The sequence below is a fragment of the Camelina sativa genome, unplaced genomic scaffold (assembly GCF_000633955.1).
Source record: "Camelina sativa cultivar DH55 unplaced genomic scaffold, Cs unpScaffold00470, whole genome shotgun sequence".
Classification (NCBI taxonomy): Eukaryota; Viridiplantae; Streptophyta; class Magnoliopsida; order Brassicales; family Brassicaceae; genus Camelina; species Camelina sativa.
In genome coordinates this window covers 92,727-118,118 of record NW_010921704.1, presented here as the reverse complement: position 1 = coordinate 118,118, position 25,392 = coordinate 92,727, and the positions used below count along the sequence as shown (strand labels likewise).

At 39.5% G+C, this 25,392-nt stretch overlaps 4 protein-coding genes across 8 annotated transcripts; 2 read left to right on the top strand and 2 right to left on the bottom strand.

Moving 5' to 3' along the window:
* Positions 1-93: 93 nt before the first annotated feature.
* LOC104773145 (protein VARIATION IN COMPOUND TRIGGERED ROOT growth response-like) lies at positions 94-5,315 on the top strand. 4 transcript variants are annotated; one of them, XM_010497714.2, is made up of 7 exons: positions 96-660; positions 739-1,858; positions 1,993-2,301; positions 2,424-2,837; positions 3,063-4,226; positions 4,318-4,912; positions 5,007-5,315. In XM_010497714.2, the coding sequence occupies exons 1-6, from the start codon at positions 197-199 to the stop codon at positions 4,324-4,326; spliced, it is 3,480 nt and encodes a 1,159-aa protein (XP_010496016.1). In that variant the 5' UTR covers positions 96-196; the 3' UTR covers positions 4,327-4,912; positions 5,007-5,315. The 4 variants fall into 4 exon arrangements, with proteins under 4 accessions (XP_010496019.1, XP_010496016.1, XP_010496018.1 ...); XM_010497716.2 differs by having other exon boundaries at positions 97-660; positions 3,114-4,226; XM_010497715.2 differs by having other exon boundaries at positions 97-660; positions 3,066-4,226.
* An 821-nt stretch (positions 5,316-6,136) lies between these two features.
* On the top strand, positions 6,137-10,470 carry LOC104773146 (protein VARIATION IN COMPOUND TRIGGERED ROOT growth response-like). Its single transcript, XM_010497719.2, has 5 exons — positions 6,137-6,739; positions 6,858-7,971; positions 8,107-8,439; positions 8,554-8,955; positions 9,164-10,470. Exons 1-5 carry the CDS (start codon positions 6,282-6,284, stop codon positions 10,373-10,375), a joined length of 3,519 nt encoding a protein of 1,172 aa, XP_010496021.1. The 5' UTR covers positions 6,137-6,281; the 3' UTR covers positions 10,376-10,470.
* Positions 10,471-20,902: 10,432 nt separating this feature from the next.
* Positions 20,903-24,123, bottom strand: LOC104773144 (la-related protein 6A-like). 2 transcript variants are annotated; one of them, XM_010497710.2, is made up of 11 exons: positions 23,675-24,123; positions 23,472-23,553; positions 22,718-22,812; positions 22,521-22,586; positions 22,340-22,419; positions 22,168-22,252; positions 22,023-22,070; positions 21,869-21,934; positions 21,626-21,781; positions 21,384-21,477; positions 20,903-21,282 (listed from the first exon to the last, which is right to left on the bottom strand). In XM_010497710.2, exons 1-11 carry the CDS (start codon positions 24,005-24,007, stop codon positions 21,110-21,112), a joined length of 1,278 nt encoding a protein of 425 aa, XP_010496012.1. In that variant the 5' UTR covers positions 24,008-24,123; the 3' UTR covers positions 20,903-21,109. The 2 variants fall into 2 exon arrangements, with proteins under 2 accessions (XP_010496012.1, XP_010496015.1); XM_010497713.2 differs by having other exon boundaries at positions 21,399-21,477.
* A 363-nt stretch (positions 24,124-24,486) lies between these two features.
* On the bottom strand, positions 24,487-24,795 carry LOC109131537 (uncharacterized mitochondrial protein AtMg00810-like). The gene has a single exon (XM_019242587.1). It carries the CDS (start codon positions 24,793-24,795, stop codon positions 24,487-24,489), a length of 309 nt encoding a protein of 102 aa, XP_019098132.1.
* Positions 24,796-25,392: the final 597 nt, after the last annotated feature.

The window sequence follows — 25,392 nt, the reverse complement described above, 5'->3', positions numbered from 1 at the left end:
AAAAAAAAAAAAAAAAAAAAAAAAGAGAAATCATTTATAATTGTGTGGCTGCGATTAAGTCAAATTAGCTGCTCACTACTCTATGTTAATTCACCAAGTTAGACGACCTTACTACTTCTCTGATTTCCTTCTTACAGTCTCAATCTCCAAGACTCCAAAGTGTTTCTTTACTTAGTTTCCTCCTCTCACTCTATCTATGGCTTCTTCATCATCTTCTCGCAATAATAATTGGGTATATGATGTTTTCTTGAGCTTCAGAGGGGAAGACGTCCGAGTAACTTTCCGTAGCCACTTTCTCAAGGAGCTCGATCGGAAACTGATCACTGCTTTTAGAGACAATGAGATCGAGAGAGGTCACTCTCTCTGGCCCGATCTTTTACAAGCCATCAAGAATTCGAGGATCGCTGTGGTCTTTTTCTCCAAAAACTACGCTTCTTCAAGGTGGTGTCTTAACGAGCTGCTGGAGATTGTGAACTGCAAAGATAAAATAATCATACCAGTTTTCTACTCTTTGGATCCTTCCCAAGTAAGGCATCAAATCGGTGACTTTGGAAAGATCTTCGAAAAGACTTGCAAGAGACATTCAGAAGAAGTGAAAAGTCAATGGAAGAAAGCATTGACTGATGTAGCTAATATGCTTGGATTTGATTCTGCGAGATGGTATGATTTCTTATAATTCATTAATATATTGGTATAGTTTTATATTTGTTACATTATCTTTTTTCACCTTATATTTAGGGATGACGAAGCAAAAATGATTGAAGAAATAGCCAATGATGTTTTGCGTAAACTGCTTTTAACTTCATCCAATGATTTTGAAAATTTTGTTGGTATCGAGGATCATATTGCAAATATGAGTGAATTGTTGGAACTGGAATCTGAGAAAGTGAAGATGGTTGGTATATGGGGTTCCTCCGGGATTGGTAAGACTACTATCGCAAGAGCTCTGTTTAACCAACTTTCTCGGAATTTCCAAGTTAGCAAATACATAGATAGATCTTTTGTATATAAGAGTAGAGAAATTTATAGTAAAGCCAATCCGGACGACCACAACATGAAGTTACATTTACAAAAGAGTTTCCTCTCTGAAGTTCTGAGGATGCATGAGATAAAGATAGATCATCTAGGTGTACTAGGAGAGAGGCTACAACACCAAAAAGTTCTTATCATCATTGATGATTTGGATGATCTAATGGTACTAGATACATTGGTGGGTCAAACTCAATGGTTTGGAAGTGGGAGTAGAATCATTGTGGTTACAGATAATAGGTCTTTATTAAAGGCTCATGGGATTGGTCATATTTATGAAGTTAGTCTCCCAAATGAAGAGCACGCTCTTGCCATGTTATGTCACTCTGCTTTCAGGAAAGCCTCTCCACCTGAAGGTTTTGGGAAGCTTGTAGTTCAAGTTGTAAAACATGTCGGTAGCCTTCCTTTGGGTCTAAACGTTTTGGGTTCGTATCTGAGGGGGAGGGATAAGGATTACTGGATGGATATGCTGCCAAGGCTTGAGAATGGTTTAGATGATAAGATTGAGAAAATACTAAGAATCAGCTATGATGGGTTAGGTAGCGCAGAAGATCAAGCGATATTTCGTCATATCGCATGTCTTTTCAATCATATGGAAGTCACAACCATCGAGTCGTTGCTCGCAGATAGTAAATTTGGTGTTACTGTTGGGCTGAAAAACCTGATTGATAAGTCCATCATTCATGTCAGATGGGGTCATGTGGAGATGCACCGTTTGCTACAAGAAATGGGCAGAAAAATTGTTCGCACACAGTCTCTTGACAAGCCTGGAAAACGAGAATTTCTGGTTGATCCAGATGATATTTGTGATGTACTCAGTGAAGGCATTGTAAGTTCTTTTTTTCTTTTTTTTATGGTCCTTTCATAACTCAGTATATGAGGTTAAGATGAATGCCATTTGATAAACTATGAATTATTGTATGGTTTTGTTTCACTTTCTCATTATAATATTTTCTTTTTCAGGATACTCGAAATGTATTAGGTATATCATTGGATACAAGTAAGATTGATGATCAGTTGCTTGTACATGAGAGAGCCTTCAAAGGGCTGCGAAAACTTCGTTTCTTAAAAATTGATACCAATATCTTGAGAGAAGACGACAGACTATACTTGCCTGAAAGTTTTAACTATTTGCCCCCTACTCTAAAACTATTGTGCTGGTCGGAATTTCCAATGAGATGTATGCCTTCTCATTTCCGTCCTGAACACCTTGTCAAGATCAAAATGCCGAATAGCAAGCTATGTAAGCTGTGGGAAGGAGTTGTGCCTGTGGTAAGTTTTGAGAATAATATATTTCTTACGTTATTATTAACGAGGCAGGTCATAGCGTTTGGATGACAACAACGTGTGTTATTTATACTGACCTTTGTGTTTTTAATTGTTGTTGAATACAGTCACTTACAAATCTAAAGGAAATGGATCTGGATGGATCAGTCAACCTGAAAGAAATTCCAGACCTTACCATGGCTACTAATCTCGTGACACTTAATCTTATGTCTTGCAAGAGTTTGGTGGAGCTTCCTTCCTCAATACGTAATCTCAATAAACTGTTGAAACTGAACATGGAGTTCTGCAAAAGTCTGAAAACTCTTCCAACTGGATTCAACCTCAAATCTCTCGACCTCCTCAACTTTAACTATTGCTCGGAGTTGAGGACTTTTCCCGAATTCTCAACCAACATCTCTGATCTCTACATGAATGGAACAAACATTGAAGAGCTCCCTGCTAATAATATACATCTCGAGAATCTTGATAATCTTTGCATATCAAAAAAAGATAGTGATGGAAAGCAATGGGAAGGAGCGAAGGTATAGTTCTAAACTTAACGTTTTCTCTATTGATTAGGCTTTAGGTGAATCGAAAGTTCAAAACTTAAAATCGATTGCAGAGAAGATTACTCAAAAATAATATGAAACTTCATAATGTACTAGTTTTTTTTTTTGTTTGTTAAAGTTCATAATACTAGTAATGTAAAAGTAAAAAGTATTATCGGTGATTTTGTTTAACATCTCAAAATTGTTAATTTGGTTAAGCAGCTTAGGGCCTTACTGGCGAAGTTGTCTCCCACTTTGACGTGCTTGCAGCTCAGGAATATCCCAAGTTTGGTGGAGCTTCCATCCTCATTTCAGAATCTTAATCAACTGGAGTTCTTGGACCTCGCAAACTGTAGGAATCTGGAGACTCTCCCCACAGGAATCAACCTCCAATCTCTCGAGAGACTAAATTTCAATGGATGCTCACGGTTGAAGAGCTTTCCTGACATCTCAACCAACATCTTGTGTCTCGATCTTGAGAGAACAGGGATTGAAGAGGTTCCTTGGTGGATGGAGAAATTCTCTAATCTCACTACGGTAAATATGAAAGGTTGCAGAAGGCTAAAATGTGTATCCATACGCATTTCGAAACTGAAACATCTCAAGATACTTGAATTTAAAGATTGTGGGGACTTGGCTAGAGTTGATTTGAGTGGCTATCCAAGTGATGCAGTTTCTGAGGAGGCCTCCTCTTCTCTTCCTAGAGTAGATTTCAGGGGCTGCTTCAACTTGGATCCAGAAACTGTCCTTCACCACCAACAATCAATTCTTTTCAACTACATCTTATTCCCAGGGGAAGAACAAGTGCCATCATATTTCACTCACCGTACTACTGGAGTCTCCTCTCTGACCATTCCTCTACTTCACGTCCCTCTCTCCCAACCCTTCTTCAGGTTTAGAGTTGGCGCAGTGGTAAATAATGTTAAGCATGGAAAAAAGATGGACGTGAAGTGTGAGTTCAAAGACAGATTAGGGAAGAGCTTTCACGTTGGCTCTGATTTCCATATTTATACACTTTTCACGAAAACTCAAAAGGGTAGTCAATTGTTAATTATATTGGACTGTCGTATCCCTCTAAACGAAGGTAATGCTCCTCTAGCTCAAGGGAACTACTACGATCACGTCGTTATGAATATTCATATAGGTAGTGGAGGTTGGAGATCTACGTTTGAATTAAAAGAATGGGGTATACGACTCTTAGAGGACTGTTCAGCACCGGAGAACCCACTTGGTAATCTAAATAGTACTCTTCCACATGTTTCTGAAGCCGAAGAAGGCGATATGGAGTATACACCTCTTCAAGCACTTGTTAATGAGACTGAACACATTGAAGAGTCTGGAGATAACAATGTAGAGACAGAGAGAAGCGCGAAGCGAATGAGGGTAAGCATTAATTGAACATAAGGACTATTCATCTCTGAATTCTTTTTGTATAATTGACAACTGGATTACTCTTCTCTACATGTTTGTGTAGCCGAATTGAAGACAATATGGGGTATACGCCTTTTCAAGAACTTACTGAGAAGCAGGAAGTGAATGCGTGTAAGCATTTAGAATGAACTGAACACAAATCGTGAATGCTACAATGATTTGCTTCGCCGGTTATAATGGAACAATAAGATCAAAGGAGGACATGCAGCGAGACACTCTTCAGTATCTTATTATAGTTCCACAAAGCATAGGTGGAGCATCTTAATTAGGAGTATTTTCAATAATTTTTGCCACCGATAAAGAGTTGGTTTTCAGTGGGTGATTTCATGAGGCTGAAACTGAATATAACATAACATATATCACACCATTTTTTTTTTTTTTGTGATCAATTTGATTGCAATTCTCAAATCTGCTGCATTATACTCTGTACCTGAACTGGAAGGATGAATTTCCAGTAGAGCAATTCAGTGTCACAATCTCTGCAGCAATAATTGAAGTATTTGAACGAGTGTTTGGGCAGCACATGAGGACACACAGGCTTGACGACATTTCTATTGCAGATATAGAGACTGTTTGTCAACAACAATGGAGTTGGCGCTTCTCGTTACTCTGCAGATGAGATTATGGCTCTCCTAGAGGTAAATCACAAATTAATGAAAAAGCTTTCTCATTCTTTTGCTTTTTATTCAATTTCTTCATAACTTAGTACTCTATTGTGGATTATATATGCAGAAACTGTAAGATGATAACAAAGTGATGATCAGCGATGGCAAAGTTCACATAATTTGATCATGAAGAAATCCATCATCATCATCATTATGATATTAGAATTCTAAAATAGTGTAGTAGGAGAAGAGAACTCTTGGAAACCAATCTATCATTTTTTTTTATTCATACATTCCAAGTTATAAGTTCTGCATTTATGAAGGGATGATGAATGCTTAAGAAACGCATCTGATTACAAAATTGTGGAATGATACACAGCAGAACAGTTTAGCAAGGCACGTCCCAAGAATGAAATACTTCCATTATCCAATGTTATTTATTGGCTATCCTCTTAACCCAATGGTAAAAAGACATTTGTGATCATCCCTAAAGCCCTTATTCCCAATGTTTTAACCTTACGTTTGCTTTATCACGACCTTGAACTTTCTAGTCTAAAAGATTCATGTTTTTCCTTTTGGTCTCTGGAACTTTCTTTTTCCAAACCGTGATTGTGTTGTCCATGAATCATGATGGATTCTAAAATCTGATTTCTAAAGTTAAATTTATAATCTGCTAAAATTCCACAAAGATGGATAGAAATCGGCTTTGGTATACAGAGTAATTCAACAAAATCTGTGATGTTAGCTTGTTGCACACGTTTCTCTGTCAGCCCTGATTCTAAAATCAATAGGATGGTCAAGAAAATTGAATTACTGAATAAATTTTACGTAGTTAGGATCATAGATGTTTCTGCTTCAGACTATAGCTTCTCAGAGAAATGTTAAGGCCATGAGCAAGGGAAACATGTTCTTTGTTCGATATGGAAAAATCTTAAATACGATTATAAAGTGAGACCGTGTCTTTCTTTGCTGTATAGTAATTCCTCAATTACTCACGAGCAAGTTGCTAAGCTTAAGAAATCTTTGAAAAGTCTTAAGAAGGAATGAAGATTGAATGACTCCACCAGCCAATAAATGTTATTTTGGAAACAAAGACCCAGAAAGGATAAGACTTAAGATTTAAGAGGCTATGAGACATCAAATTGGAAACATCAGTCAAGTTGCGTCTGAAAAGTCTGAGAACCTTCGGCCGTCAGTCTTTAAAGCAGACGTACTAGTGTAAAAGATTAGACTTGTGTGGCAGTGATTAAGTCAAGCTAGCAAGAGAAATGTCCGAGAACCAATAGTGATATTGCTACTCAGATGCAATGTTAATGTCTTATATAAACGTCTCACTACTTAGATCTTATATTATCAATCTCCAAAATCTTGGCTCTTAGTTTCCTCCTCCCATTCTCTCTCTATGGCATCTTCATCTGCTCCTCGCAATTGGTTATATGATGTTTTCTTGAGCTTCAGAGGGGAAGACGTCCGCGTTACTTTTCGTAGCCACTTTCTCAAGGAGCTCGACCGCAAACTGATCACTGCTTTTAAAGACAATGAGATCGAGCGAAGCAAATCTCTCTCGCCAGAGCTTGTACAAGCAATAAAGAATTCGAGGATCGCTGTGGTAGTTTTCTCCAAAAACTACGCTTCTTCAAGGTGGTGTCTTAACGAGCTGCTGGAGATTGTGAACTGCAAAGATAAAATCGTCATACCAGTTTTCTACGGTTTGGATCCTTCCCATGTGAGGTATCAGACCGGTGAATTTGGAAGGATCTTTAAAAAGACTTGCAAGAGACATACAGAGAAAGTGGGAAATCAATGGAAGGAAGCGTTGGCTGATGTAGCTAGTAGGCTTGGATTTGATTCTGCGAGATGGTATTATTTTTATGATTATTCGATTCGTTGCTAATTCATTAATGTGCTTAAATTAGACACATGTTGAAATACAATTTGATACATGTTGAAATAAAATGGTTACTTTTCACCTTATTAGGGATAACGAAGCAAAAATGATTGAAGTAATAGCCAATGATGTTTCGGGTAAACTGCTTCCAACTACATGGGAGGATTCTGAAGACCTTGTTGGCATTGGAGATCACATGGAAAAGATGAGTGGATTGTTGGAACTAGAATCTATGAAAGTGAAGATGGTTGGTATATGGGGTTCCTCCGGGATTGGTAAGACTACTATCGCAAGAGCTCTGTTTAACCGGATTTCTAGTCGGTTCCAAGGTAGCATTTTCATAGATAGGGCTTTCGTGTCTAGGTGTATGGAAAATTATGGTAGGGCCAATCCAGATGATTGGAACATGAAGTTGCATTTACAAAGAAACTTCCTATCTGTAATTTTGGAGAAAAAGGACGTTAAGATAGATCATCTAGGTGCAGTGGGAGAGAGGCTCAAACAAAAAAAAGTTCTTATAGTTATTGATGATTTGGATGATCTCGTCGTCTTAGATGTTTTGGCGGGCAAAACAGAATGGTTTGGAAGTGGGAGTAGAATCATTGTAGCAACAAATGATAAACATCTTTTGATGGCCCATCGGATTGACCAGATTTATGAGGTTCATCTCCCATCTGAAGGTCACGCTCATCAGATGTTTTGTCAATCTGCTTTCAGGAAAGACTCTCCACCTGAAGGTTTTGGGAAGCTTGTAGTTAAAGTTGCAAGACAAGCGGGTAAACTTCCTTTGGGTCTAAATGTTTTGGGTTCGTATTTGCGAGGGAGGGATAAGGATTACTGGATGGATATGTTGCCAAGGCTTCAAAGTAATCTAGATGGTAAAATTGAGAAGACACTGAGATTCAGCTATGATGGGTTAGATAGCGAAAAGGATAAAGCCATATTTCGTCATATCACATGTCTTTTCAATGATGTGGACGTCACAGACATCAAGTTGTTGCTCGCAGATAGTAACTTAGATGTTAATATTGGGCTGAAACATCTAGTTGAGAAGTCCCTCGTTCATGTTAGAAGGGGTAAAGTGGAGATGCAACGCTTGCTACAAGATATGGGTAGAAATATTGTGCGCATACAGTCCGAGCCTGGGAAACGAGAATTTTTGGTGGATTCAAAAGATATATGTCATGTACTCAATGCAGGCACTGTAAGTTTTATTTTATTTATTTATTTATAAAGTGCTCGTTTCATTACTCAATAAGACTAGAATGCCATCTGATCATAAACGATGAATTGTATGGGTTTGTCTCTTTCTCATTAATATCATATGCATATTTTTCAGGGTACTGAAAAGGTTTTAGGTATATCACAACTGGATGAAAATGGTTTAGGTATATCACAACTGGATACAAGTGAGTTTCATCTTTCTGAGAACAAAAAGTTGGATGTACATGAGAGTGCCTTCAAAGGGATGCCTAATCTCCGTTTCTTAGAAATTAATGGGCGGATGGAATTGCACTTACCTGAAAGTTTCGACTATTTGCCCCCTAAACTCAAACTATTGTGCTGGCCCAATTTTCCAATGAGATGCATGCCTTCTAGTTTTCGTCCCGAAAACCTTATCAAGCTCAAAATGCAGGAGAGCAAACTACATAAGCTGTGGGAAGGAGTTGTGGTAAGTTTCGAGAGTAATTTCTTTTGTTATTTATCAGAATGATCACAATGCTTGTTATTTTAGTTTTTTTGTTAATATCTTCTGAGCTCTGTGTTTAATTGTTGTTACGTACAGTCGCTTGCATATCTAAAAGAAATGGATCTGTCAGGATCATCAGACCTGAAAGAAATTCCAGATCTTTCCATGGCTACAAATCTTGAGACACTTAATCTTGAGGATTGCGAGAGTTTGGTGGAGCTTACTTCCTCTATACGTAATCTCAATAAACTGTTGGAATTATTCATGAGATCGTGCACTAGTCTGGAAATTATTCCAACCGGCTTCAACCTTAAATCTCTCGATTACATCAATTTCGATGGATGCTCAAAGTTGAGGACTTTTCCCGAATTCTCAACCAACATCTCAGCTCTCTCTCTGTTAGATACAAACATTGAAGAGTTCCCTTCTAATTTACATCTCGAGAATCTTTCAGAGCTTAATATATCGAGTGATGGGAAACAATGGGAAGGAGTGAAGGTATGTACATATGTCGTTCTATTTTTGTTAAATAGTGCTATTTTAATGTGTTAAATAGTGTTATTTTTGGAAATTTATGAAATGTGTGCTATAATTGTCTCATAAAACTTGGTTTAGTGCTATTTTAGGGTATTTCTCTTTTAACATTTCTGAAATATATATTTGACGTATAACAATCTCTAAAAACTTAATTGTTGATTTGGTTCAGCCGCTTACGCCCTTTCTGTCGATGCTGTCTCCCACTTTGAAGTATTTGAGTCTCAGCGATATCCCAAGTTTGGTGGAGCTTCCTTGCTCATTTCAGAATCTCAATCAACTGAAGAGATTGACCATCACAAACTGCACAGATCTGGAGACTCTCCCCACAGGAATCAACCTCGAATCTCTCGAATACCTTTGTTTCAATTTATGCTCACGGTTGAGGAGCTTTCCTGATATCTCAACCAACATCTCAAGGCTCGATCTAGTAGACACAGGGATTGAAGAGGTTTCTTGGTGGATCGAGAAATTCACTAAACTCACTGAGCTAAGAATGGGATATTGCAGCATGCTAAAATCTGTATCCATGAACATTTCTAACATGAAACAACTTAAGAAAGCTAACTTTTCAGATTGTGGGGCATTGACTAGAGTTGATTTAAGTGGCTATCCAAGTGGGATGGTGGAGATGATGGAAGCCTCCTCTTGTCTTCTTCCTCATAATTGTGTCCCCAAAGTTGAACTCAATTTAATGGGCTGCTTCATCTTGGATCCAGTAACTGTCCTTCGCCAACAATCATTTACTTTCAACTCCATGAGATTTTCAGCGGTAGAACAAGAAGTGCCATCATATTTCAAGCACCGTACTAGTGGAAGCTCCTCTCTGACCATTCCTCTACTTCACGTCCCTCTCTCCCAACCCTTCTTCATGATCAGAATTAGAGTTGGCGTATTGACAACTAATATTCGGGAGCGAGTACATATCATGGTAAAGTCTGAGTTCAAAGACAGATTTGGGAACAGCCTTGATTGTGACAGAAGTGATTTTGTAGTTCCTGTTTATTACCCGGATAGGAAGGTAGACGACTTAACTATATTGGACTATTGTATCCCTTTAAAGGAAGATAATGCTCTACCTCAAGGGAACGACGATCATGTGGCTATCCGGATTAGGCAAACTAAAGGTAAAAATATCCGTATAAAAGGCTGGGGTGTACAGCTGTTAGATGATTGTTCATCACCGGAGAACCGACTTGGTAATCCAGACACTACTCTTCCACATGTTTCTGAAGCTGAAGAAAGACTTGTGCAGTTTCGAACTTTCGACCTTCTAAAGAGTGGGTTACGCTTTAATCGGTGGTTTCATACCATGCTGTTCAGTTTCTTTTTTTATTCTCTTTGTGTTTATATTATAAGCTGGGCTTACCATTGGTCAAGTTAGATATTGTAATGAAATGTGAAATGTGTTTTGTTGCAGCTTCATCTTGTACATTAAGACAAAAAATTATGTTCATGCCAAATGAGCTAGGTTTGCTATGTTTTGCAGTAACATGTTCACAAAAGCTTTATCTTTGTTAAGATGAAAGATGAAAAATGCTCAAGATAATACTTTGTTGATGAGAATGGACTTTTCCAGACCGGGAGTTTTAAGACAGCATGTCCGACCACTGCAGAGCAGTTTTCCTCGCACTTGTTCAGCCCGTTTGTTGACGTAGAATGCTTCACATGCCCAAGGTGAAGTGGTCTTCTCAATGAGGTCTTCTTTCTGGAGTTGGTCAATCTCTTCGAGTGCAAGATTATAGTGATCTGGGTTCATTCCTGGGTGACTTGCTTTAGTTGGGTTGATATCTTCATTCTTCTTGAAGAGTAAAGATATGAAGAAATCTGGATTCTTCCACAAAGGAGATGAGCATTTTGTGAGAAGCTCCGAATGAGAGGTGGCGCAAGACGTCTTTGCAATTTTGTCTTTTAGGAGATTAAGTATCTCCATAGGGTATAGATGAGACACCGTTGTCCAAGGTAGCAGCTGATTTTTGTGCTTGAGACCTTTCGGGTGCCACGAAACTCTCCGAAGACTATGAAGGATAGCAAATCCAAGTATAAAGTCCTTTCCAGGGAGTTCAGAACCAAATACTTTGGATTTAATCATGTATCCGGGGAAAAGTTGGATGTATATTGGCTTGCTGATAAGAGAGATATGAAATATCTGGCCGTTGGCTGCTTTGAAAGCGACTGAACATGAATTCCAATGTGAAGCTGGGAGGAGGTCTGGTTTGATGATGGATGAAGCAGCTCCAGTGTCAAAATAGGCAATGACCGGTATTGGTTTATCATACTTGTTTGGGAAGATGTAGATCTTGGCATTTGGAGATGGTTGGGTTAGATACACCAATTCTTCTTGATGTGATTGCTCTACTTTGCAGAAATCGAATGTGTAGAGGTCAAACAACATGAACTGGTCGTCTCTATCGCTTTCATCTCCAGTATCCTCTTCTGAAGATTCATCTTCAAACTCCATACCCATTGCAAGAACTGTATCATCAGTTGGTTCATCATCAAGGGAAAAGATGGATTCAATATCCGAGTCGTCAATATCTTCAACTTGTGCTAAGTAGCCAAGGAGGTTGTCTCTTTTTTTCTTGTTAGGACACTGTTTCGCATAATGTCCCTTCTTCTTGCAGATGTAACATCTGTCTGATTTTTTGAAACCTCTTTGAGTTTTCTTCCTGAAGAATTTCCATTTCTTTCTAGAAGATAACTTTGGATATTTCTTCTACCACTTGCTTCTATAGCCCTTTTCTTTACCATGACTTGTAGAACAATGGCATTTCTTGTCTCTGCATTTGATACTGAGTTCCGGCCGATCACATGCTTTTCCTAGAAGCTTTCCTTGTTCTTGAAGCTGTTTGAAAAACTTCTGGTGGTTGCATAGCTTTTCAAGGGCTGCCAGAGAAATTTGATATATTTCTCCGAGTGAAGCTTGGTTGAGAGGCATATTCTTGAGAGACAATACCCTTGACGTTTCATTTCCAAGTGGTTCTGGAAGTGAATTCAGTTACGCCTGTTTGAGGTTGACGTCATCTATTCCATTTAGGGCATAAAATCTCTTTGACATCCGCTCATAATGTCTTTCAAGATCCTTCCTCTTGAAGGAACATCATCTCATGCTAAGATATTCTTCTCTTGCCTGGATAGTATAGTGATCCCATGTCCCGAGAAATTCATTATGGATGTGTCCCACCAAAGCATCGATTGTTGGAGATTGTCGGATTTGTAATTGTCGATATTGACCTAGGCTTATCCACCATTGCCTGGGACGTCCTTGGAATTTGGCCACCAATTTATCAATCAATGTAGGCAAAGTAGCTCCTGGGTTGAGTTGTTGTTCTGTTAGCCATGCATGCATCTCATATACTTTGTCACGCCATTTTGAAGGGGGAACATCATCAAAAGAGAAACCCTTATGTGGTTCTGCACTAAACCGCGGATTTCCTTCTGTCTGATATCGTCCAGTTTCTTGAGTTTCTTCATATACGTCTCCACCTTCACTCTCTATGTCTTCTTCAACCACAGCAGGTGAAGCCATCATAAAATGTGGGATCATGACCTCATCATTCTCATCTTTTAATGTTGTTGGTGCCTTATTCATCTTACTTTCTTGAGAAAGTCTTTTTTCTTGTTTTGCGACCTTCTCGAGAAAAACAGTGATTGGATTAGCATGCTCCACCATGAATTGCATTTTGCTGGCTTCGGGTTGGTCTTGAGATTTTGATGTCTCGTTCAAAGGTTTGGGTGGTTCAAGTATGGCTTCCTTGCCTCGTCTTTTTTCTGTCGGCTTTTTCTTTTTGGTAGACTGTTGTTCATAAGCAACTTTTGTTGGTAAGAAGGAGGATGCTCCAAATATACTTGGGTCTTGGGAAAAAGATAAAGGTTGTGTTTGGGCTGTGTAAGGTGGTGTGTAGATGGGATATGGTGTGAAAAGGTCATATGGAGTTGGTGGTTGATTTTTGGGTTGGTTATGTAAGGAGTGTAATTGAGCTTTAAGGGACTTTAGCTCAGACTCTTTTTGGGACATGAGGGGAGAGTTCATGGAGACAGTAGTTGCAAGGTGGAGAAGTTCTTGGTGGAGAGATGTTATCTTTGTGGTGAGTTATTTAATGGAAAGGTCCATGATGGTTACCTTTTTGTCAATTTGGCTTAAGAGATAGTTTTGGGTTGTGGCGTTCTCTGACTGCCAGTTCAACGTTGCTTCTGCGGCATTGATCTGCTTCACTGAACCATCTGGATTCTTAACATTTGGATTCCGGATTTTCCATGAGTGCTTTATATTGTTTTCTTCAAACTCCTTGGATGGAAATGGTGAATCCTGCTGGGATGGGGGTCCGAACATGTAACTTAGTTGTACCTCTTCTCTGTCAGGTGTTGTGGGAGTTGAGCCACCAGAATACAATACATAGTATTCAAAATTCTTGCCACTTGGTTCTCCGAGAAGGCCAACTTGTGGGTCTCCAGACTCAAATCATTCTTTGGGGTGCTCCGGTGGACTCTTCTATCCACCTTGGGGTGCTCCATCTTTTCTCCTATGAATAGAAGAGTCCACCGATTGTATTGGGGTGCTCCGGTCATGGAGTTTTTCGTAATTGGTAACCCATGATTCTGGAAGTAACTTGACAAGCTCATCTCTAGGAATCTGTCTAGGAAAATGGATGCACGACGGGCTATGTTGTGACTCCAATTGTATGAGTAGTGCATCTTCAGTGTCTCTGGGGAGACTTAAGTCCATTGCATGATTTTGGACTCTATACGCCATTTGATGGTGAAGTGTTGCTGCATATGTGTTTCCAATCTGTGGAGCGCCTGTGATTTGCAGCTGGATTTGCATGTTCTGATATATTTGAGGGTCTTCTAATGCCACGTTGAAATTTGGGAAGAGGGTGACAAAAACCGTGCCAGTGTTTAGTGTTGTCTGGATAGTTGCAATGCAAGCGTGCTGGTATTTCTTGTATCGGATGTCAAGGAGAGCTACCCGTGCTACAACTGGTAAGCCTTTTCTGCCATGAAGTGTTAGCGCCAAACGTATCGCTCCGTAGTGAAGATGGGTATATCCTTGGGTTCGCCAATGATGTATCATCATGCCTTCATTGATTCTGAGAGGAATCATCTGTTCTGTTTCTGTCGCCGGGATGAGATGTTGTTCTAACGGAGAGGCTAGAACAAGCTCCTTTGCATTATGTTTGTTAGGGACAGACACTTGTCGAATGACTTTTGGAAAAGTGGAATTTGGTTTGGTGAAAGCTTTGTAAGGATTAAGTAATGGGAGTTGGGTAATAGGAACTTTGCTATCATCACTCACATACTCTACTTCATATAAATAATCAACCTTTTTAGAAGTTGATCGTCGAAAAGAGGGAGTTTTAGACAAAGAAGAAGAACTTTCCATAATATATGATAGAACCAGAAACCAAGACAGAATACTATAACTCTCTTCTAGCCATTGAAGTAATAACAATCCATAAGTTGTCTCCCTGTTTTCTTTTACGTACTACGAATATAGAGAAATCAATCAAGAGGTGCTTAGCTACGCAAACCGAGGCAACACTTTTGTAACATCAAAAGCCTCAAGGTACTTCGAGCATTACAACCTCATAGAAATTCTTCTCCATACCGTTTTTCTTAGTATAGTTAGATTTCTGATGTGGAGGATCCATCAATATGGCAACCACAGAGCATACTTTCATACTAGCATGGTAGAAGACAAAGTCATGGTGTATTACCTTTCTGGAAGAGAAGAGCTAGAGTTTAGACTGCCATGGCTCTTATACCAAAATTAGACACACATAGTGGTACAACCACTTAGGAGGTTTTTAGGATCAATGCTAAGTGTTTAGGAAGTATTATGGACAAAGATTATGTAAGGATATAAGAAAGTTCTTTATACAAGGGCATAAACTTTATTATTGAAACACTCAAAGGGATTACAAGAACTCTTAAGACTCTTACTCAAACTCAGTCACTCTAGCTTGTTTGAAACTCTTCACCAAGCCTTGGTATTTATAGTACACTTCTTAGGGAATATTACATAGAATATTCCTTAAGCTTTATTTTACAACCCTCCATTTTTTCAACTCTCTACTTTATTTTACAAACATATACTTCACTATCATATATCACACACTTATTACTTATTCAACTTACACACTTATTAATTATTCCCTCTGTCTCCAAAAGAGAGGCGACGTCTATCTTATCCGTTGTCATCTTCTTCACTGTCTGAGGCGACTTCTGTGACGTAGATCTTTTGGCCTGGAATAAATCGTTTTATCTTGTATTAGATAGAGTTATCCCTAAGGAAGCGGATGAGTAGAGAACCAAAGCCGCAAGCCATCAGCATAGCTTTGATCTCCTTGTGGTGCGATCGAGGTGAGGCGATTACGGATATTCTTGTCAATGTACTTAACGAGTAGAGCTTGCGGAGTGTGGCACTCACCATGTCTGCGAGCATTGCGTTCTCGCCAGAGATGGCATAAGGCTGACTGAAAGAGATAGCGGAACAGGAAAAGTTGGAGACGAGAGAGGGATGGACTTGTGAGCAGAGCGATCAGGTTATTCCAATCAGCAGAGTAGTGCATGACGAGGAGAGGCTGAACTAGTTTCCTCCACACACCGGCTGCGAATGGACACGAGAAGAAAAGATGGTTTCATGACTCCTCTGCAGAGTTGCATAAACTGCAGGTCACTTGTTGGCCTGAATTCCATTGCTTGATTCTGTCACTTGTGGACAAGCGGTTGTGTAATGCAAGCCACAACATAAAGGAATATTTCTCAGTAGAGTAGGAGAACCAGACTCCCTTGTGCCAAGCGACTCTCATATGTGGCCGGCGAATATTCTGCCAAGTGTGCTTTGTAGTGAATTTTTTGTAGAAAGTGTCGCCAGAAGACCTCCAAAGAGGGATGTCTGCTTTCGCTGTTTCAGGGCGATCTCGAAGTGCCTGAATGTCGGCCTCAAGCGCATTAAGGCAAACAGTACGATGCCGCCGTGGCTGATGTGTCTGCAAGACCTCTCCCACTGTTGCTTGAAGCGAAATGCCCAAGTCTATGACTCCACGATCTCCAATGACATCTATTAGGCGTCCCAATGGCGAGCAAGTGTCATACCAAAACGAAGTTAAGTGACCATTGCAGACATCAACTCTGTACAACGATTTCGTCCGATACTTTAACAATTTCTTCCACATCCAAGAACCTGCAATGGACTGTTCTCGAACAGACCACAGTGACCTTGTTCGAATCAAGTACCGCCATATCCAAGAAACCCACAATGATGGTTGATGCGAGGCAATCCGCCAGAGCAGTAGGCAGCTGACCTTATTGGATTCCAAGAGTGATTTTATACCCAAACCTCCTTCCTGTTTTGGCTTACACACATCTATCCAAGCAATCTTAGCCTTATTTGGGTTAAGATCTGGACCAGACCATAAAAAGGCAGCACACATTTTCTCAATGGCTTTGATACAACCAGAGGGAAGACGGTAAGCATAGATCCAAAAATTAGAGATACTCATGATGACGGAATTGATGAGAGCTAAACGACCAGCGTAAGATAGTGCTTGTGTGGTCCAAGAGTTCATCTGTGATCGGATTTGCTCAAGCAGTGGACCATAATCTGAAACTGTCATTTGTTTGGTGAGCAGAGCTAAGCCCAAATAATGAACCGGCAGAGCTCCTAGGGCAAAGGGGAAGCTAGTAGCAAGATGTGTACGAGTCTCATCCGAGACACCAGCAAGATATAAGGTGGACTTCTCAAGACTAATTCGGAGTCTCGAACGAGTAGCAAAAGCCTGAAATAGATCAATAATGCCCTCAAAGACTGTCGTTCTCCATCAACAAAAACCATAAGATCATCAGCGAAACATAGATGCGTTAAACCAATTTCTTGACAGTTGGGATGATAGCCAATTTGGTGATCAACAGCGGCTTTTTCAATCATGTGGGACAATTCATTCATACAGATAACAAACAGATATGGTGAAAGCGCACATCCCTGCCTCAAACTGAGAGAACTATTGAAGAAACCTGCCAGCTCCCCATTGACTTGAACCGAAAAGGTGGCTGTTGTGATACACAATTTGATCCAATGGATGAATTGAGCCGGAAAGTTAAGTGCTGCAAGCGTGTTGAGCAAGAAATCCCATTGGACAGAATCAAAGGCCTTCGAAATATCAATCTTCATTGAGCAACGAGGTGAGACAGAGTCTTTATGATAATCTTTGACCAATTCAGTCGCTAAAAGAACATTTTCCATCAACAATCTCTCTTTAACAAAGGCAGACTGGTTCTGAGCAATGAAATGTGGAAGTAAGCATTTGAGCCGATTAGCAAGGATCTTAGAAATCACCTTATACAGAACATTGCAACATGAAATAGGCCTGTAATCTTTCATCTCTCCCGCATCCTGCTTCTTTGGTATTAAAGCCAAGATCGTCGTATTTAACCCACGTGGGAGGAAGCCTCTGAGGAAAAAAGATTGAACTGCGGCAATGAAATCTTTACCAACAATAGACCAAGATGCCTTGAAAAACTCACTGGTAAACCCATCGGGACCAGGCGATTTATTAGCAGACATAGCAAATAATACCTTTGTGATTTCTTCCTCTGTTACCACCTTCGTGAGCATGGTCTGATCAGTAGAGGCGCAACGAAACTGTAACAACTCCGCCAGTGCCTCTTTTGACATACCTACAAAATCATCTGGCCTATGTCCGAGGAATTCTTTAAAGAACCGCTCCACCTCATCTTTGATATCAGATGGAGTTCGCAAGACCTCACCAGTCGGACCAATGAGCTCCCAAATAGTATTAACCTGATATCGTTGTTGAACCGCTCTGTGAAAGTAGGAATTATTCATGTCACCAACAGTGAGCCAGTGGAGCTTTGACTTTTGTTTTAAGTAACCCTCCTCCAGACTCCAGTTCAGATAAATGCTGCCAAAGAGCATAAGCTTGTGTCTCATCCGCAATCGCTTGGGAAGTCGGATCAGACAGAGTGGCTTCTTGTTTCGTACAAAGAGTCTCATGAGCCTCACGAGTACGAGTAGACAAATTGCCTAAGCGTTCTTTACTAAGCAGTCGTAGAGCAGGCTTGAGGCCTTTAAGCTTTTTGGATAAACGATGCAAAGCTGATGTTGAGGAAAAAAGAGGCATTGTGGTGTCCCAATACTCCGCAACTACCGATGAGAACTGAGGCAGCGACGTAAGCACATTTACAAATTTGAATGGCCGCTTCCCTCTTGAATCAGTCGCTTCCAGATTGATCCGACCATGAGAATGATCAGAACAACCTCCGGCCTCAAAAACACTGTAGGAACGTGGGAAAACACGATACCAAGAGTCATTAACAAGAACCCGATCAAGCTTCTTACAGACAAGACCATCGTCTCGTTTACTACACCAAGTGAAACAGGGACCATGATAACCAAGATCAGCTAATGAACAATATTGTACCACATCCTGAAACTCCCTCATTCCTTGATAATTAAGATGCGTACTATCAAAATTTGAATGCTCACAGCCATCCAAAATTTCATTAAAGTCTCCACAAAGCAGCCATGGACGATCATGAAACATAGGAGAGTCATAGTGACTACAAACATCTTCCCACAACTCCCGTTGTTCTTCCATTGTATTAAAGGCATAAACAAATGAGCAAAAAAACTCCTCCGCATGCCCTGGTAACAAGACTGAGCAAATTATCATCTGACTGCTCGTGAAAACAGGGGTGAGTCGCACATTCTCCCTCCAAACCACCCAGATACGACCTAGTCGATGGAAACTATAGTTAGTTAAAGACGACCAACCACGAAAAATAGATGAAATAATAGGCGATGCTCTTCTTTCCTGGACTCTTGTCTCCAGAAGACATCCAAATTGCATAGAACTGTTATTTACCCAACTGCGGATAATGGAATGTTTTGAAGATTTGTTCAGACCACGAACATTCCAAAAGAAACTCGACATTTAATGACGGTGAGAATAGCTCTTTTTAATCGAAGCACTAGGTAACCTAGCGTTCAAATCACCAGAGCTTGGAAGGACTTTATGCATAGTCTTTGAATTTTGTGGAAGAGAAGGACGTATACCATGTTCTATCGGCTGCAAACCTTGAACACTAGCAGTTTTCGCCGCTTCTTGTACAATTTATCCATCTTCTACAGCGACTTCCTCGTCAACTGCTAAATTTGAGAACCGAGAAGGAGAAACAAGGGTATCCTCCTTTCCTGACGGAGAGGGAACGCGAGACTTTGTGTTATTAGTTGGTGACACTTCCTGCCATGGCACTTCCGAAGAAGCATCAGGAGCCCCTGAGTCCAGTACAGTCCGAGTAGTAGCGTCCACAAACTCGCAACCACTAAGGGAAGCTGTTGACTGACCGCAGAAACCTTAGGGATGTCATGCCCCGCTTGGTTCAACAGAACAACTGATCGCTCCTGCACCGGTTTAGTAGCCAAACAGTGATCCTCAAGATGACCCCACTTTGTACAAAGACAACACTTTGGTGGCAACCATGGGTAAGCATATTCCACTACAGCATCTACTCCACGAGAAGACTTGAAGAAAAAGGATTTTGGCAGTTCTTTTGAAAGATCCACCTCTACAAATACTTTCGCCTCTTCAAAACTCTTGCATAACTCTGTATCCGGATGTAGCATCTTCGGCTCACTGACCGGACTAGAAAGGAAGCTAATCCCTTCCCAAGAAAACATAGAATGGGGGATGTTCTTCAGAGTGACCCACATTGGCAACGTTTTCATTTCAGGTTGAGCGTCTTCAAGAATCGGTGACCATTTGGAGGCGAGCATAGGCATGTTAGCAATGTTCCACATGCCCCTTCGAAGAACCCTAGACCGCACTGAACTGTCCCTGATACGGAACTTAATAACATTGGAACTAACTTCATACGCATCAATTTTAACATTTTTATCCCCAAGAGGCCAGATCTTATTCACAATGACATGAACCTTAGCAATATGAGGAAGAGTAGACGGGAAATGTCCGATCAGCAGATCTTCCCACAGAGGAGATGTGCCTTCCAAAATCGCATCTGGCACATTAACGACTTGATCCCCATCCTCGACCGTGACACTGAAATCATGTTTCTTCAAACTAGAACGATTTTGAACAATTGCAGAATATGAAAGATTTGGAGAGGATGTGGTGTCGCCACTAGAGTTCGATGGAGGCACACCCTCCTCCGGAACTGACATCGACAGAGAAAACGCGGCGGCCAAATCACCCCAACGGCCTGGAGTGAACCCTACGGGAAAAACCCTAAATAGTCTTCAAAATCGCCTTGCCACGTCAGCAGAGAGCTTTATCTAAGTTAATGTCTTTACTTTCCTCTTGGTATTGTTGTTTACATTCTACTCATCCTACACTAGAATAATATTAATTCTAACAACTAAAAGTCTTTTAATCAAGATAATATATTTTGTCACATTTACATATACTATTTTACTAAATTAGAATTTTCTATATCAAAGTAAAATATAACTCTTACAACTGAATTGTTTTATTAAAGTTGTATCTTATTTGTTTTCCTTTTCGATTTCATTCTAGATGACAGCAATTTGTGAATCAATTTATACATTCTATGTGATACAATCTATACAAGCTGAATTTGTTACTCCCTTTCTCCAATTCTATCGAAATCTTTTGTCGAGCGTCAACTCCATCTTCGCCTTCACATTCACTACCCATTTTTCTCGAGTTCATACTGACGGAGATGAAATAGTAGCTTCAGTTCAGCTAGAGGTTATGCCTTGAGCATGATGAAAAGAAGGATAAAAGATTATTAATTTGTGTGAAATGAATCTTTCACAAAATCGATCCTTGGTTGGCATTGAATGGAATCAACAAAATTTAGCAAATTAAAGGGGGAAAAAAAAAGACAATGCAAATGAAGTGATATTTTCTAGTGTTTATAAAATCGATCATTTTTTCATTCACCAAAACTTACAACACAAAACTACCAGAGTGAAGATTTGGGAGGACTTGAATATGCCAAAAGGGATCCCAAATCCAAAACAACATCTTAATTCTAATAACTACATACATGTTTCACACCTTTTTTTAATGTGAAACAAAACCACACAATGATACAACCAGAGATGAGAAACCGATCAGACCTCATGACTGGTTTGAGCAGACGTGGGAGGAGGGATCGCTTTACCACGCCCCATTGTGAACCCCCTCGTCCCATCAGGCATTCTCGGGCCAGGTGGACGTTTTGAGACCTCAACAGGATGATGATTATGATGGGAAGATGATGAAGCTGATGGTGCTGATCCATGTCCTGTAGCAAAAATTACAAAAAAAAGTTGGTTTTGATAATTGAATTTAGCTCTCCTTAGGTAGAAGAAGTGGAAAGAAATGGACTTTCTCTAAGAAAAATACCAAATCCGTTGCCACCTTGATGATTCTGTCGCCTTCCTTGTCCTCCACCTCTGCCTTTGTTTCCATTTTTATCCTTTTGATGATTGCCACCATCCTGTAAACGGTTAAAGGAAAATACATAATTATAGACAGCTTTCTTGGATCCTGTATAATGGCACAGCGTAAAGTTGATCCCAAATCTTGCTTTGCAATAAGTCGTCAAAGGTGAGATCAAATAATAATAATATTAAGATGGAACTCACATCATCAGCAGGATTATCAGAATGATGGTGACGGTGATGCTGATGTTCACGCGTCTTTTTGTTCTTCTCTTCACCAATTTGATCATGAACTCGACCTGTAGTATCTTTTTCTTTATCAACTTCCCTCCTAGCTGGTCTTCTCTGTGCAAACTTTCCCTATGATGAATAAACCATCGATAAATAAAAGTTCAAATCGATTCCATATGTATTTTTCGGTTAGAAGAGGCTTCAGAGATAACTTACTGCTTGTTCAAGTAGCTTAACTCGCAGCCCATTTCTCCAGTCTTGCTCATTATTCAATGTAGCTGCCTGCACCCAATAATAAAAGTTGCTGACCACACCCATTCCTTAGAAAACAGATATATATTGGGCCTAAGATTTTCTTTTTGACACTCACCGCATTTTCAGCTGCCTCAACCGTTTCATATTCCACAAAGGCATGTAACTATAGCCAAAAGAAGAAGAAGCTAATTACTTTTGCATAAACATAAAAACATGTGCTTGTGATTCCAAATAAGAAAGTTCTCCACAAACTTTCTTACCCTGGTTCTGATAAATTTTTCCTTCTTACAACCCTTCTCTGATTCTTCAGCAGCATTTGGATCACATATGGATACACTTTTTATGCTGCAATTGCAGAAAAATGTTGATTAGTATGTAGGATAGATATAACAGGAGTAACTAGGTAGAAAGATAGATAAAGCCATGGCATACCTTCCAACTTTACCAAATATCTCCCGAATATTCTCATCTGAATGATCCTCAGGCAAATTTTCTACCAAAACAGTGAAAATCTATGGAACACAAATCAGTAACGAATACACCACAAAGGAAGAAAAAACGCAATACAGTATTCAGACTGAAAAACAAGAGTCATGTTTGAGGCAATTAGTACCTTTGGATCCCTGATCTCAGGAAGAGGACTCAGCCGCTTCACCTTCTTGCCATCAGAGCTAACAACCTGCGGATTGACCAAACAGATACTCAACCTCTGTATTTGAATTTTCTTTTCTAACGCAATACGATTAATCTAATAAGTTCCAATCATATTACATGTCAGTTGACAGTTGCAACTACTACAAAAAAGCTTACAAGAAATGATGACTCCTTTAAGGCTGATACTATCACAGCATGGTCTCGAGTAAGCTTCTTCATTTTATGGAACGTAGCAATGGTAGCAATAGGAACTGCACAATGAAAAGAAAGCCATTGGAATTGTAACAATGGTAACAATTCCTTTTTTTTTTTGGTCGGACTTAACTATTCCTTAATCCAACGGCAATATAATCATGACGCTAACATTAGCATAAAATTACTTTATTCCATTAACAAGTAATAATTTTTCAGCAATTCGAGACTAGCCAACTAGAATACTACTTAACATGGTTCTGAAAGAATAAGTTTTGGTACAGGAAAGCACCCACTATCGTATAACAGGTGCAATTTCTCTATTCAATACGCAATGAACACAGTTTCATACTTTCAATGATAGATGTTTTCAGATACCAGAAAGTCCATTACTACATTAGCAAATCCTCAGAATTTGGTCTCAGAAAATAGAATATAACCAAGAGCCTAGTGCCTATTTCTAAGAAAAATACTACTTTGCATAATTCTGCAAGACAATCTTTAGGTACAGGACAGTCCCAACCCAATTTCGTATATCAGTTGAGATTTCTCTATTCAATACGCAATGGTCACAAAGTTTCACACTTTTCAATGACACATGTTTTCAAGTATCAGAAAGATCATAACTACAATAACAATTCCTCAAAGTTGGCCTTAGAAACTAGCATAAAATCAAGGTTCTAATGCCCAATTCCAAGTGAAATAAAAATAAACTCACCAAAGCCTTTTTTGTTTCTCTTCATAGCATTCAGAAGAAATTTGTCAGTAGGCAAATTCTCATCACTAAAGTAGTATTCAACCTGCAACATGTAAAACACACACTAGATTCAGCAATTAACCTTACAAAAGAACTTACCAATAATAACCCCAGAACCGTAATGTTCTATGGATTTCAAAATTTCTCAATCAAAATTCACTTGCCTGTCTAATGATCTTCTTCTTCAACTCATCGATTGAAACAACAACAGCAACGTCGGTCTCAACCAGATTATCACCTTCGCCGTGATCCTGATCGCGATCCTCGCCGCTATTTCGCTCGTGGTCATAATCATCATCCGACAGAGATAAAAAAGGTATCTCGGAGGGAACAACATCATCGGAAGATCCAGTAACTGGTAACGAATCAACTTCATGTGACGACGATTGCGATTGAGAAACAACCGCGGTGGCGTCTTCTGGTGCCTGGAGTGGAACGGCGGCGGGGATGGAAGGGGTTTCCATGTTTCCGGCGGAGCGAAGAGGAAGAGAAGACATAAGACTCGCCGGAGAAGAGAGAAGAATCGTCACGCTCTCTCCTCTATTGCGTCTTTTTGAGTCTCTTCCTCTTACCTCTCAGCCGACGCGTCTTCTCGCTTCTCCAAATTTTATAATGTTCCAAAGACTTTTTCCTAAACGGTCAAAGGGCTAATTTCGTCATCTCGCTATTAAACGGTGGCGTAGTGGATCGACACTTGGTTCGAGGTAAGTTGATGGGCTTTGATCTAGTAGCCTCTTTAAAAGGCTTTCACTTGCCCGATCTAGTAGCCTTTTTAAAAGGCTTTGTTAGCTATCTGTTACTTTTAATACCTGTTACTCTGTTAGCATATCTAGAAATCAATTTTCGTTTTTCTTATAAAAAAAAAAACATTATGATAGAAAATAAAAGGTTTTTAGATGGCTTTCTTATAACAAAAATAAAAATAAAGTAATATGATATAACAAAAAAGAGTGAAGAGGAATTCTTGAATAAGAACTTATAAGATACTCTTNCAGAGTAACTCTTTTGTGAGATGTACCATAGCTCTGTACTCAGCTTCAGCAGAAGAAAGACTAACGGTATCTTGTTTCTTTGTTTTCCAGGAGATGGGGGATGTACCAAGTTGAACCAAATATCCTGTGACAGAACGACGGGTGAGAGGACAACCTGAGTAATCAGTATCACACCAGCCGTTAACTTGGAAAGTTGTTGCAGCTTTTAGGAGAACTCCTTGACCGACAATCCCTTTGATGTAACGAACCACACGGAGTGCTGCATGCCAATGGTCCTTTCGTGGCTGATGCATAAACTGAGAAAGAATATGCACAGANTTACCTCTCAGCCGACGCGTCTTCTCGCTTCTCCAAATTTTATAATGTTCCAAAGACTTTTTCCTAAACGGTCAAAGGGCTAATTTCGTCATCTCGCTATTAAACGGTGGCGTAGTGGATCGACACTTGGTTCGAGGTAAGTTGATGGGCTTTGATCTAGTAGCCTCTTTAAAAGGCTTTCACTTGCCCGATCTAGTAGCCTTTTTAAAAGGCTTTGTTAGCTATCTGTTACTTTTAATACCTGTTACTCTGTTAGCATATCTAGAAATCAATTTTCGTTTTTCTTATAAAAAAAAAAACATTATGATAGAAAATAAAAGGTTTTTAGATGGCTTTCTTATAACAAAAATAAAAATAAAGTAATATGATATAACAAAAAAGAGTGAAGAGGAATTCTTGAATAAGAACTTATAAGATACTCTTAAAAGCTCCATGAAACACAATGCATGTTTTTCATATATTGATAAATTTTTCTTTTAAAAATTAAAGGTTCTTATGGATGGAGATGCTTAAGTCATTAATCCAAAATTATGAAAAGCAGGAGGACTTATTTTTATATCTTCATATGATAT

Bases quoted from the DNA above. Each gene is read 5' to 3' on its own strand.
- LOC104773145 (XM_010497714.2), top strand. From the start codon at position 197: ATGGCTTCTTCATCATCTTCTCGCAATAATAATTGGGTATATGATGTT. The intron at 1,859-1,992 runs GTAAGTTCTTTT...TTTCTTTTTCAG, and splicing joins ATGTACTCAGTGAAGGCATT to GATACTCGAAATGTATTAGG. The intron at 2,302-2,423 runs GTAAGTTTTGAG...TGTTGAATACAG, and splicing joins GGGAAGGAGTTGTGCCTGTG to TCACTTACAAATCTAAAGGA.
- LOC104773146 (XM_010497719.2), top strand. From the start codon at position 6,282: ATGGCATCTTCATCTGCTCCTCGCAATTGGTTATATGATGTTTTCTTG. The intron at 6,740-6,857 runs GTATTATTTTTA...TCACCTTATTAG, and splicing joins GGATTTGATTCTGCGAGATG to GGATAACGAAGCAAAAATGA. The intron at 7,972-8,106 runs GTAAGTTTTATT...CATATTTTTCAG, and splicing joins ATGTACTCAATGCAGGCACT to GGTACTGAAAAGGTTTTAGG.
- LOC104773144 (XM_010497710.2), bottom strand. From the start codon at position 24,007: ATGTCTTCTCTTCCTCTTCGCTCCGCCGGAAACATGGAAACCCCTTCC. The intron at 22,071-22,167 runs GTAAGAAAGTTT...TTTTGGCTATAG, and splicing joins AAAAATTTATCAGAACCAGG to TTACATGCCTTTGTGGAATA. The intron at 21,478-21,625 runs GTGAGTTCCATC...AACCGTTTACAG, and splicing joins CTGATAATCCTGCTGATGAT to GATGGTGGCAATCATCAAAA.